This window comes from Anopheles merus, unplaced genomic scaffold (genome assembly GCF_017562075.2).
Source record: "Anopheles merus strain MAF unplaced genomic scaffold, AmerM5.1 LNR4000218, whole genome shotgun sequence".
NCBI lineage: Eukaryota > Metazoa > Arthropoda > Insecta > Diptera > Culicidae > Anopheles > Anopheles merus.
Window position 1 is genome coordinate 39,547 of NW_024427798.1, and position 12,954 is coordinate 52,500.

Sequence of the window (12,954 nt, forward strand, 5' to 3'; positions counted from 1 at the left end):
CATGGCATCGGTACAAGGTGGCTCTTGTCAAAGTGTCAAAGACGGACGCCGGCGATAATCTCATTGTTGCTGCACAAGTTAGATTCGTTAATTGAAGAATGAATATTGAGTGAAGTGATTGTGAATTATCAGTATATTGTGTAAAATTTTGTGTAATTCATCAATACAAAAGATTTAAAAATATACATATGTGTTTAAACGAAACAAATCTTGTTGTTTATTTCATCGATGACGCTTGCTTGAAAATAAAACACAAAGAAAATAATCCCTGGCATCGTGGCATAAGGAAGCTGCTTAGGCGCTGTTTGAAAGACCCACATAGAACTTTGATGCTGTTTATCTACTGCAAAAGGCGAATTAGAGCAGCGATCTTTAGCGTGCCAAAATGAGCTGCTTAAGCAATTTTGGCTATTTGGGTATGGTTCACGATGGAACTTGAAGGCTTGTTAAGAAAGCGTACCGAACTTGGTGGAAATTTATAGCTTTTAAATACATGACATCTGTACAAGGTGGCTCTCGTCAAAGTGTCAAAGACTGGTGCCGTCAATCATTTCATTGCTGCTGCACAAGTTAGATTGTTTTTTGAAGAAGGGATTTTGAGGGAAGTTATTGTGATTGTACAGTAAATTGTGATAAATTTCATGTAATTTATGAATATTAAGGATTTTAAAATAGACTTCTTCTTCTATTTGGCGAGAGGGGATGTATCCTCCTCCTTTAAAATAGACAGATGCACACAAACAAAACACATCCTGTTGTTTATTTCATCGATGACACTTGCTTGAAAATAAAACACAAAGAAAAATAATCCCCGGCGCTGTGGCATAAGGAAGCTGCTTAGGCGCTGTTTAGAAGGACCACCTAGAACTTTGATGCTGTTTATCTACTGAAAGAGGCGAATTAGAGCAGCGATCTTTAGCTCGACAAAATGAGCGGCTTAAGCAATTCTGGCTATTTTGGTAGAAAGACTTCGTCTAGAAGACTGCAAACGACTCTTGCACTCTAAAAAAAGGAAAAAGCTGGTGGCGCCATCTGTTTGAGGGATCAGTGGAGCGCTTTCATCGCTTTGCGATCGTTCTCCTTCCCTCATACTTTTCGCTAGAACTAGAACGGCGATACGATTGTTTAAATACTAAACTTCAATAGAAACCACCAGCACTGAAGCAACCCAAATAGCCAGCTCGTACTTTATAGCTGATTTAGGGCTGTTTAACGAAAAATCGTTCCGATGTCGTACTTTGTGGCTGATGAAGAGATAGACAGTACTTTGCGGAACTATGGAGCTTTTTAACAGGCACATGGTACTTTTTGGAACTTTGCGGCTGATTAGCACTATGTGTAGGGTTCATGATGGAACTTGAAGGCTTGTTAAGAAAGGGTACTGAACTTGGTGGAACTTTATAGCTTTTTAATGCATGACATCGGTACAAGGTGGCTCTTGTCAAAGTGTCAAAGACGGACGCCGGCAATAATCTCATTGCTGCTGCACAAGTTAGATTCGTTATTTGAAGAATGAATATTGAGTGAAGTGATTGTGAATTATCAGTAAATTGTTTAAAATTTTGTGTTATTCATCAATACAAAGGATTTAAAAATATACATATGTGTTTAAACGAAACAAATCTTGTTGTTTATTTCATCAATGACGCTTGCTTGAAAATAAAACACAAAGAAAAATAATCCCTGGCATCGTGGCATAAGGAAGCTGCTTAGGCGCTGTTTGAAAGACCCACCTAGAACTTTGATGCTGTTTATCTACTGCAAAAGGCGAATTAGAGCAGCGATCTTTAGCGTGCCAAAATGAGCTGCTTAAGCAATTCTGGCTATTTGGGAAGTGAGATTTGAGTAATGGTCGTTGGTGTTTTTTTACCTAAGTATCTGACCACACGACCATTCATATAGATTTTGCTTGGAAAGTTAGAAAGGTATATAGGTCATGATTAGATGAAACTTGTCGAAACACATCCCAAATAGCGCAAATGCGTAGAAAGATCGTACCTATTTCAGTATATTGAGCTACAGCCGGACTGAGCTACGTTCGTCGAACGCTCGAATTATCACATTCATCCGGTGTGAAAGAGCTATCAAACTTTGTTTGCGAGTTTCGCAGAATAGACGATGTGTAGAATCAGTTGACATATACCATTTACGCATGTTTACGAATGGTGTTATTCAATCGTCAGAAATATAAAAAAAAAAACTCACTATTATTACGATCAGAACTTTAAATAATGTCGACCCGATGGTATCCGATTTATCACGAGGCAATCCGCAACTGCGGGTATTTTTACCTAACTTCTGGCTGAAGCTAGTACGACCCGCGAATGAGCAGCCCGCAATGTTGTGCAGTTTGCCTGTTCCATGGAAATGACCCGGCATGATGTGAAACACTACTTGGAAAAAATATACAATGTTCCTGTGGTAAATGTTCGTACGCGGATTGCATTGGGTGGCACGAAAAGAGATTTGGTTTTGGGATACATCACTAAGGAGGAGGATACCAAATACGCCTATGTCACTTTGGTGTGTTTCATTATTCGTACCGATTAACTCAGTAACCATTAATAACCTAGTTTTTTTTTTATATATCTTTTCAAGCCAAGAACCAAGCAATTTACTTTCCGGACATTTTCCCAACGGACGCAAAGCAGAAGATAGAAAATGATAAAAAATCGCTGGAAGACGCCAAGAAAAACCACAAGAAGTTTCTAGATAAAAACAAAGATCGACCCGGTACGCCTGGTTGGTTTTCTATTTAGTAACCAGCACTTAGGAATTATCAGATTAGCAACCGAACTATGCCAGCAAGTTATGTAGTTCAAAACTAATAAAACTAATTTTATTACTTCATGTAGTTGTTCGTCAATATGAATTCGGTACTAGATTAATCAAACGAAGCGATGTTTAAGGTGATGAACGTGCCGGCCCCACTCGCATTAACTTCTGGTAGGTCTCAAAATCGATTGGGAGCTCCTCCAAGTGTTTCAACGTTCCCTGACACACCGAACATGCCCGAATATCATACAGAAATACGATCTGAAAAATACGATATCCTTCCAATTATTTTTGAATAATCAAATTGACTAACCTCCCCATATGCTACATACTTTAGGATGAGATGGACAGGGTCGGAACTTTCGGCCGAAACAAAGGTTACCGCATCGCAAACACTGTATAGTTGTTTTTCCACGCGCACATATGCATGCTGCTAGGCGGCGTGCTTCGGCTTCACGATCCTCCTGTGTAAATATTGGATCCGTTCGCGTGTTGTCCATTGGCGCATTTTTTTTCAGCATCGACGGTTTGTTTCGCAACATCACTGTTCTTATGATTCGAGTGCTATTCCAATAACAGATTAAGACTGGATATTTTAGAAGAGCCAGCGAGGGAACGCTCTTCTGCTGCAACTGCTGTCAACTGTACAACTGAAAATGGCGGCATACAATAGCGAGGATAAAATATGTACCTTCGACTCAATGTAAGGCATGTGTGTGAAAGAAGCGAAACGCATTCTAGAGTAGTGTGCGAATGAGACAATTGTTTATATTCAGTTCTATATCCATTGTCTAGTCTGCATCTAAACGTGTGCGAGCATTTCGTTGAACTTTCCTTTTCTTAAACGTGTCGCTTACAGTTGCTTTGACTTCTTGTGGTATGTGATCGATAACTCTTTCTTTGAATTTTGGTTCCATTTTTTCTGGCATTGCACTTGGAACATACAATGGGGTAGGGATAACCGGTAATTGCAGGTCAATCGAACGTTCTTTCCTGTATTGTGATAATAATCGAATAAGTAGAATGAAGTGAATAACACACAAAACAAAATCGTAAGGTGACTTACTTGACTTCAACTGATTCCCAGTTTCCGTAAGGATTTTTCGATTGTTCAATTTGTGCAGTAACTGCTACTTCGCCATGATCGATATTTTTATCTAATTCTTCTTTAATTTTACGGTTGTGTTTAAAAATCTGTGCCATGTTTTCGCGTCGAAGCCTTGCTGCGATTTCATCAGCATTTTCTAACTCGTACTTTGCCTCATGTTCTGCGATTTCCTTTTGCTTTTGCCATGCAACTTTTGATAGCGTTTCACACTCCTCCTTCTTCATAAAACCCTCTTTTGGAGTTTCCCAGATGGATTCGCCTGTTTTCACGTTCCAATAGTAGGGAACCCTTCATCAGTCTCAGCTTCCACCCACATCGATCCATTACCGACTTGTGCAATATTTTCGATGTGTCGTTTCTTAGATAATGTCTTTCCCTTGCCATTTTCTGTATCTTCTTCGCTCTCTGCGCCTGGCAGATACAATGGATCCGCTTCCCGTGCTTTTTTCGCTTTCGCAGGTCTGCTGTCAGCGTTTCCAGAGCTGCTTACAGACGGTCCAGGACGAGGGCTGATTTGACCGCACGCTTCTTGCACTTGTTCGAGTTTTTGCTTTTCGTATAACTCCCGCGAACTTATATCAGCTCCAGCGCTAAATCTTGCATGTAAGCCTTCATGGCAGCATCATTCATTTTCTTCAAATCTGCATCGATTTTGTTCTGCTCCTGCTGAGCTTTGTAGCTATTTCGACTTATCTCTGAAATACGCTTTTGTACGTTCATCTGATGTCGTTTTCCATTCTCGTGGAACTGAACACTCTGTAAAATATAGATAATGCAGATAAATAATTTTTGGCTTGCTTGTCGTATTGAAGTGCACATTAACACTGACGGATTTATTGTCGGCTATCCAACACTTGCAAAAGTCGCAGTACTTGCGATCATTCGATTTCCAGTAGTCAGCCCTTGAAAGAAAAATTAACGCATAGCACAAAAGAGAAGAAATGGATTTGTTTAGATTTTGTCGAAACGAGTCTGTAAACCATGTTACATACATTTTAGATCTGTTCCGGCTTTCTGAAGAGGTTATAGATGTAAAATTGCGTGTATTGTTCAGGCTGTGTAGAGGTGCAACTCTGTATTTGCAAAAAAAGCATCAACTATGACAACAAACAAGCAAATTAAACCTTATGCGACTTCCGAAGCTATCAATCAATTTAGGTAAACATTATAATTTTACACCTCGAAAAATGTTTTCGAGTAGTTTGCGGCCTTGCTTGACCCGCTAAACATCACGAGATTTCGAGTAGTATTTTTCTGCTAGAATATCCTTTAAGTTGGCAACCGGATACCCGGGTATTTTTTTCAGCTTCGAACTGCAATAACTTTTGATTCATTGCTTTTATTGACCTGAAATTTTCCGTAGCCTCCCAACTTTTAATTTATGATTTTTTGGTGCATAAGTTGTAATTTTAAACAGCCTGTAAGTATTTCATTTTGAATTTTTTTTAACTTTACCACGTAAGTTGGCAACCAGCATACCCGGGTATTCCATACATTTGTATGGAGAATGACGTTTCTCTTCTTCCTCTTTTCGTATTGTGCTTATTTTCGAGTCAAAATCAAGCGATTCCAAATTTCAATTTGAACGTTATTTTTATCAAAAATGAAAAAACTTAATGAATAAATGAAATAGAAGAGAATATATGGTCGGCATTACTTGCTTACAGCATTAAAATATAGAAAGCATTGTTTACCTATGAAAATCGTGAATTTTTACATCAAAACGTGTGGAATACCCGGGTATGCCGTTGCCAACTTACGTGTGTAAATCTGGTTGCCAACTCTACGGATATTGGGCCCTTTTCCCTTTTAAGATCCCGCCAAACATTGCAAGGGTTGCTAATAGTCCTGGCAAACATGGCGAGGGTTGGGAGCGGTATCATCTGCTCGAAATCAAAGTACCGTCTATCTCTTAATCAGCCACAAAGTACGACATCCCAAGCGCCACAGATTAAGCTTAAACGACTGGAAAATTGAATATCCATAGAAAAAAAATGAAAGCTCCACAGCTTCATGGTTTGATCAATAGATGGCGTATTACAACTCATCATTATATTGCTATCCTTTTCTTGCAATGTGTTTCGACAAGTTGCATTTTATTATGACCTATATAGCCTTCTAACTTTCTGAGCAAAAATCTATATAAATGGTCGTGTGGTTAGATACGTGGGTATCAACACCAATGACCATTGCTCAAATCTCAATTGCTTCAGTGCTGGTGGTTTCCGTTGGAGTTTAGTATTTAAACAATCGTATCGCCGTTCTAGTTTAGCGATGCATACTTCAATGCGAAACCATACAACAGTACAGAGGAATGGAAAGCTCTCCTCAAAAGCGATGAAGCTCAACTGGTTGGGTACCCACCAACAGATAGCGCCACCAGCTTTTTTGCTATTTTTAGAATGCATGAGTCGTTTGGCGTCTGCTAAACGAAGTCTTTCTATTTCCGTTAGGTAGAGAACTTGAGTCGTTTAGAACCGTTTAGTGGTCGTTTAGTGGATTTGTGGCATTGGGATCGGAACGATTTCTCGTTGTAAACTGCCCTAAATCAGCTATAAAGTACGAGCTGGCTATTTGGGGACAAAGCCTGCCCTGGCCAGCGCAGATTTTGCATGGTCTCCCGCGCGGGACTTCAGCGATTCCTGCGCAGGCCTGAGCCAGGGTTAGCGCCATCTGTGGCGAAATGGACGAACTATTTATGGCGGCGGAGCAAAAAAAAAATACGGTAAAAAAATTTAAAATTATTGGCGCTCATTTTCTCGTCCGCTTCTTCTCCCCCTCCTCACCCTGCCTTGCCTTACTTGCGCTTTGCCCGTGCCTTCCGCCGCCAGCTGATTGGTGTTGTGGTGTATGCGTTATTCATATATGTGCATTGCGGTTGTGTATTGTTATGGTGGGTGTTAGCATTATTCGGCCTCAGCACAATTTTCCGATCGAAAAAAATCGATAGGCGCTCACGTAAAACTGACAGTATAACTATTTCTTTCATAATCCTACATGAAGTCGATTCCCGTCGAGTTCAGTATTAGTGTAGGCAAACCATTTTTTGAATATTTAATAAATTATTTTTATCACCCCAAATATTGAAAAAGAACCAAAACATTAGCAACTTGCTTTTACATAAGTTTTCAAAACCATCAACCTTGATTTATGGAATTATTCTGATATTCGAATATTTCCGCAGCTCAATGCGTCGCGGTTTTCCCCATACAAAGCGGAACGATCGATTTTTTGTAGCATAGTTCATTTTGCTCGTGAGTGTCATGGTATACCAGTTTTCAAAATGACCAGTAAAATGAACACCTTGGCGGCGAAATGAGTGTCAAATGACACCAAAATGACAGCCGGATCGATCGAATTTTTTCGATCGAAAAATTGTGCTGAGGCCGATTAATTTGTGTGTGACCTTGAGACGATGCGGGAGAAGCTGTTTTGGGATTTAAAGTGTTATCGGTGTATTGATGGTTTATTTTATTTCGTGCCGCTGCTGATGAGACCATTCGATGCCCGTACCAATTGAGGGTGAAGAAGCCTATTTAAAAAAGCGTAGGAGAACGTCTAACACTAATCTATTTTTTTTTAATTTGAACATGTTAGATGCTTCTAAGCATCATGTAGCACAATGTATAGTGACAATAATTATTTTTTTTTAATGTGCCGAAATCTTTGCCGTGCCGACCCACGAATTCGCGCTTTCGTGGGTTCGTGCTTGCGTTCGCGCTTTTGCGGGTGCGTGCACGCGTACATGCATGCGTGCATGTGTGTGGGCGTGTGTGCGTGCGTGCGTGCGTGCGTGCTCGCGTGCGTGTGTGTGTAGTAAGTTCGGAAGTTAGTTACGGTCGCCATGTAATGTGATGAGCGGTGATGAGTTTTTACTGACATGAGTCGAGGTGGAATAATACATCGATCCAACGGATTTTCAGCACTTGATCGTCCAGGCGATCATAGAAACCTTTAGGAGGTTTCCCTTGCTGGAAACGTTGGAGTTTAGAAGCCTTACCTTGGGTAGGGGGACATAACTAAACTCTTGAAATAAGTTGGAAGGCGAAGTATTAGGAAGCGTAACGTCCTATCTTGGCAGTCCGAACGAATCTGACTTGCCACGGTCGGAATTGGTTTTATTTGTACTCAATAAGTTTCGTACATTTGGTTTTGGAATGTGTTTTTGACCTAATTAAAGGTTATTGATATGAGGTGCAATTTATACATTATATTGCAGTGAGGTGTCTATCATTATGTGCCTATGCTGCGTTTTTAGTGTTTTTACGAAGGTTCTGGAAAGTATAAACTGTTCTAGCTAAAGAACGGGTGCGTTCGTCGATCTTTGCCTACACCGCGCTTTTAGCAATAAGTTGCTATGCGTTCTCTGTTTGTCCACTTTGCTGCAGTAACGCTTGAATTGCTTATGTGCCCGTTTCGGTGTGTTTCGATAAATGTGTCTCGATGGTTTGTTCTATGGACGGCATGGTCTGGGTATGTTGCTATGGTGTGTATTGATTTGCTGATGTAATATAATGAATGTGTTGCAATAGTGTGATTTGGCTTTCCGAAGTGTGTTACAATGAGTCTATAGTTGATAGTGTGGTTTACAATAAGTTTTGTTTAGCAGATATGCTACATCTCCACCCTTTTTGAATAATGTACGATTGAGTTTATACGAAAGAGTGAATAATGCATTCACTAAAAATGTTTTAATCTGTTTTTATGTACTGTTGTGTTTTTTCTGTTTGATTGTGTTTTATAATGCAGTCCGTATTTGTAATTTCTACGACTGTAAATGGTCCTATATAAGCTGGATCTAATTTCTTCTATTTTCGTTTGTTAAATAGACATAATCTCTATTCGTATGTTAATTTGTTTACATTTTCATTCAATTTGCTTGACGTTGTAATTTGCTTGAATAAGTTTTTGTTTTGCAATTTCATGTGATTTTTGTAATTTAAACTTCATTTCATTGTAGTATTGTTTTATATTGTATAATGGCTCTACTTTTGTTTTGTATAATTCTTGTGGTAAATTAGCTTTCTTCCAAATATTAATTCAAAAGGTGTGAAATTAGTGGTGCTATGTACTGATGTGTTATAAACGAATTTGTAAAATTTAGTCCATTGATCCAGTCATCATGATGCTCATTGGTGTAACTTCGTAAGTATTCATTTAAACTTCTATGGTTTCGCTCTAAAGATCCTATTGTTTGTGGATGATATGCTGCTGCAAATGTTTGTTTGATTTGTATATTTTTGATATTTGTGCCAAAATTTCATTGTTATATTCAAGTCCTTGATCTGATCTCATTTCTAAAAAGTTTCCAAATGTAAGAATAAAATTTTCTACTAATGCTTTTGCTATAGTATTTGCTTCTTTGTTTGGAATCGGGATGATATGATATATTTCGATAATTCGCATTGGATCGTAACTGCGTATTGATTATTATTGCTGTTTTTGGTAAAGGGCCTACGGTATCAATCGTTATGATGTTAAAGGGTTTAGAGGGTGTTGTCGTCACAACAGTTTCCTCTTTAGTATGTTTTAAGATCTTATTAGTTGCGCATGCTTTACAACTTTTTACATACTTGATGATATCCGCTTTCATATTTTTCCATTTGAATTTATCCTTTATCTTACTATACAGCTTGAATTGTCCTATATGACCTCCTGATGGTGTTGTGTGGAAATTGGACATTATTTTGATCTGTTCTTCTGTATCTTCTACCAGTCTAGGTGGTGTAAATACGACGATGTGAACGTCTGTTATCATTTTGTTAATTATTTCTTTTATGGTCGACATTCAGTAAAATTCGAATAATCTGTCATTCGATGCAATTGCTAAATTTTTGTGTACTTTCTAGCGATTAGGCATGACTCATGCAGTACAAACTCTAGTGTTTGACTTTGCTTCGCAGAAGTTATGGGTATTTTAAATTTTCCCAGCGCTTTGTAATAATTGTGATTGTATATCACGAGCTCAATAAATTCATCTTTTCATTAATATTGATTTCATTTTCATCATTTAGTTGTATCAGATGGCCTGTCTGTTTCATACATGTTTTTGGATTATATTCTTCTATTATTTCTTCCTTTTCTTTTTGTTTTCTTTGTTTTCTACAACGTTGTTTTCTTTACCATAGCTCTAGTATTTACCATTAAGATAGGATTTGATATATCTGATTATTTTTAGGAATTGATGCTTTAAGCTCATCCGAATCAGTTACAATTCTGGATAAAGCATCTGCTACTACGTTGGTTTTACCTGCTAAAAATTCTATTTTAAAATCAAATTCTTCTAAATCTAGTCTCATTCTTGTTAGTTTAGATGTTGGGTTTTTCATACCAAACAGGTATACTAATGGCCTGTGATCTGTTTTTACGGTGAATTTTCTGCCGTATGGTTTGAAATAATTGATTGCCCAGTGAATTGCTGAAAGTTCCTTTTCTATGATAGGCTTATTCTTTTCTCCTTGCGTGAAACTTTTGCTTGCATACGCGATTGGGTGATCTTTTCCATCTGTGATTTGAGAAAGAACTGCTCCACATGCGACATCTGAAGCATCAGTTGTTAGTATGAATTCTTTAGTAAAATCCGGATACTTCAAGACTGCTGGAGACAAAAGGCTTTCTTTTAAACTATTAAATGCTTTTTGGCATTCATCTGTCCAAATAAACTTGACGTTTTTCTTAATTAGGTTATTTAAAGGTTTAGCAATTTTGGCAAAATTCTGTACAAATTTACGATAATAATTACAAAATGCAACGAATCTTCGTACTTCATCTGCATTTTGGGTATGGGAAAGTTTCTAATTGTTTCAAACTTAGAATCGTGGGTATACCTTTGTATGTTATCTTATGACCTAAATAAGTAACTTCTGTTTTGAAAAATGAACATTTTTCTGTATTTAATTTTTAATTGTAAGACCTTAACCTATCAAAAACCTTAACTGTGTTACTGATGTGCTGCCGTGCACTGCAGCCAGTAACGATTATATCGTCTATATATACAAATGCTAGCTCAGGAGTTAATCCTGCCATAGCGATAGCCATCATGCGTTGAAAGCTGTTGGGGCTAATGTTTAAACCGAACGGCATACTTTAAATTGTAATGCCCTGATCCGGTTGAAAAAGCTGTAAATTTTCTTGAATCATTTTCTAAAGGTATTTGATGGAATCCTGACATGAGATCAAGGGTACTAAAATTTTGCTCTCCCTAATGATCTAATATTGTATCAATTCTTGGCAATGGAAATTTATCTGGTATAACCTTTTGTTCAGCTGCTTGAAATCTACTACAAGTCTCCATTTTTTGTTGTCATCCGTTGATTTATTTGGAACCAATAATATAGGTGAGTTATATGGGGAGACTGAGTGTTCAATTATGTCATTCTTAAGCATTTTGTCTACCTGACTTGTATTTCATCAGCCTGTGAGTATATTTGTTTATAATTTGGTATATACGTAGGAATATTATCCTTAATTCAATTTTCTGAGGGTAAAAGTTATTTGTAGTAATTGGATCATCCTCTACGCAAAATATATCGTTATATTCAGTTACAATTTCTTCAAATTATAAATTTCCGTAGTGGGAATTTTATCTACTTTAATTTTTGTAATAGATTTTGCAATCTATTATTATTAATTTCTCCTACTTTGTTATTCACTTGTTTCACTTCATAATTTGCTAATGGTTCTGTAATGGGTTTAAATTCTGCGTTTGTTATGTAATATTTCTCTGCCTTGTATTGATGAATTTAATTAACTGATTATCCTTGAATAATAGTGCTACCACAAAATACTCCTGTTGAATTTCTTGTGCGAAGACTATGGTATCCTCTGTAATGTTTGGAAGGTATACTTTACGTACCACTTCACTTCTGATTGGTAAAATAAATCCTTTTCCATCATCTTCTTCGATGTTGTGTTGAATTTCTACACCCTGACACGTGAATGTAAGCATTTCTAAATGATAATTAATTGAACATCTGTATAGTTTGTAAAAGTCTTTTCTAATATGCCATCTGCTCCTATGTTGAATTCATCTGGAACTAATACAAAATCGTGTTCCAATTCTAGATTGTTGAAATATATAGTGCATGTTGTACTTCCTTTTGAACAAATTGGTGTGTTAGATATCCCTGTTAATGATATTGAATCTGAACGTATTGAGCCATGATTTTCTTTAACTTGCTTGCTTTGAATAAAGAAATTGATGCTCCTGTATCAACTAGTAATATTGATGTTTCATTATTGCAATGCTCAATCTAATCTTTATATAATCAACTCCATTTAGCTCTAATGAGTAAATTGATCTAGGTTTGAGTTGACTCCTGTTGGTCTAAAAAATTATTTTCCTCCACTATTTCTCCATTATTTTCCTTCCTGTATCTGAGCTGTAGTATGGTATATGTTTCGTTGTTGTTGCCCTGTTTCTCCATTTGTTATTGCCCTTAGGTTTTGTTTGGTCTGTTCTGATTACCATTGTAGTTGGAGTTGTATCTTTCATTATTGTATCCCTGAATAAATCTGTTGTTATAGCGAATATTATTTCGCTGATTGTTGTTGTAGTTGCTATTGTTATTATTTCGATTATTGAAGCTATTATTTCTATTATTATAGTAGTTTCTGTAGGGTTGGTTTGGATTTGGACCATAGTTGTTTTGATTATTCCTATTCTGATATGCTCGATTATATTTCTATTGTTAATTGAACCTTGATAAGCCAATATGTGTGCTTTATCCTGCCTAGATTCACATTCGTTCACTATTTTAGTCGCTTCGTTTATTGTAGCGAATTTTCCTATAATAAGAGCTGTTTTTGCTTCTCTATTGATGCCTTTTCGATTAATGAGTCTATACCCTCTTTTACTGCCAATTCACTTGCCACATCTGTTGGTATTTTCTTTTGTAAATAAAGTACTTTCAATTTCTCTGTGAGCTCTTCTATTTCGTTACATAATGACTTGGTATCCTTTGTTTTAATGCCTTCATGTTAGCAATGATCTTGCTTGGCTCTATTTTCTCCTCACATCGCGATTTGATATCTTCCGCCACTTCTTCTACCGTGGTTAAATTTGGTTTTTA

General features: G+C 37.3%; 2 protein-coding genes across 2 annotated transcripts; one reads left to right on the forward strand and one right to left on the reverse strand.

Annotated features, from left to right (window-relative positions):
- The first annotated feature begins 1,897 nt into the window (after positions 1–1,897).
- On the forward strand, positions 1,898–2,808 carry LOC121601901 (probable 39S ribosomal protein L23, mitochondrial). The gene is given in 5 exon segments (XM_041930710.1): positions 1,898–2,256; positions 2,259–2,333; positions 2,336–2,523; positions 2,599–2,614; positions 2,617–2,808. Coding segments are annotated over 5 exon segments (447 nt in total). The 5' UTR covers positions 1,898–2,231; the 3' UTR covers positions 2,760–2,808.
- Positions 2,809–3,518: 710 nt separating this feature from the next.
- LOC121601900 (WW domain-binding protein 4-like) lies at positions 3,519–5,076 on the reverse strand. Its single transcript, XM_041930709.1, is given in 6 exon segments — positions 3,519–3,768; positions 3,842–4,166; positions 4,169–4,477; positions 4,480–4,639; positions 4,713–4,785; positions 4,876–5,076. Coding segments are annotated over 6 exon segments (1,071 nt in total). The 5' UTR covers positions 4,878–5,076; the 3' UTR covers positions 3,519–3,566.
- Between the last annotated feature and the right edge of the window lie 7,878 nt (positions 5,077–12,954).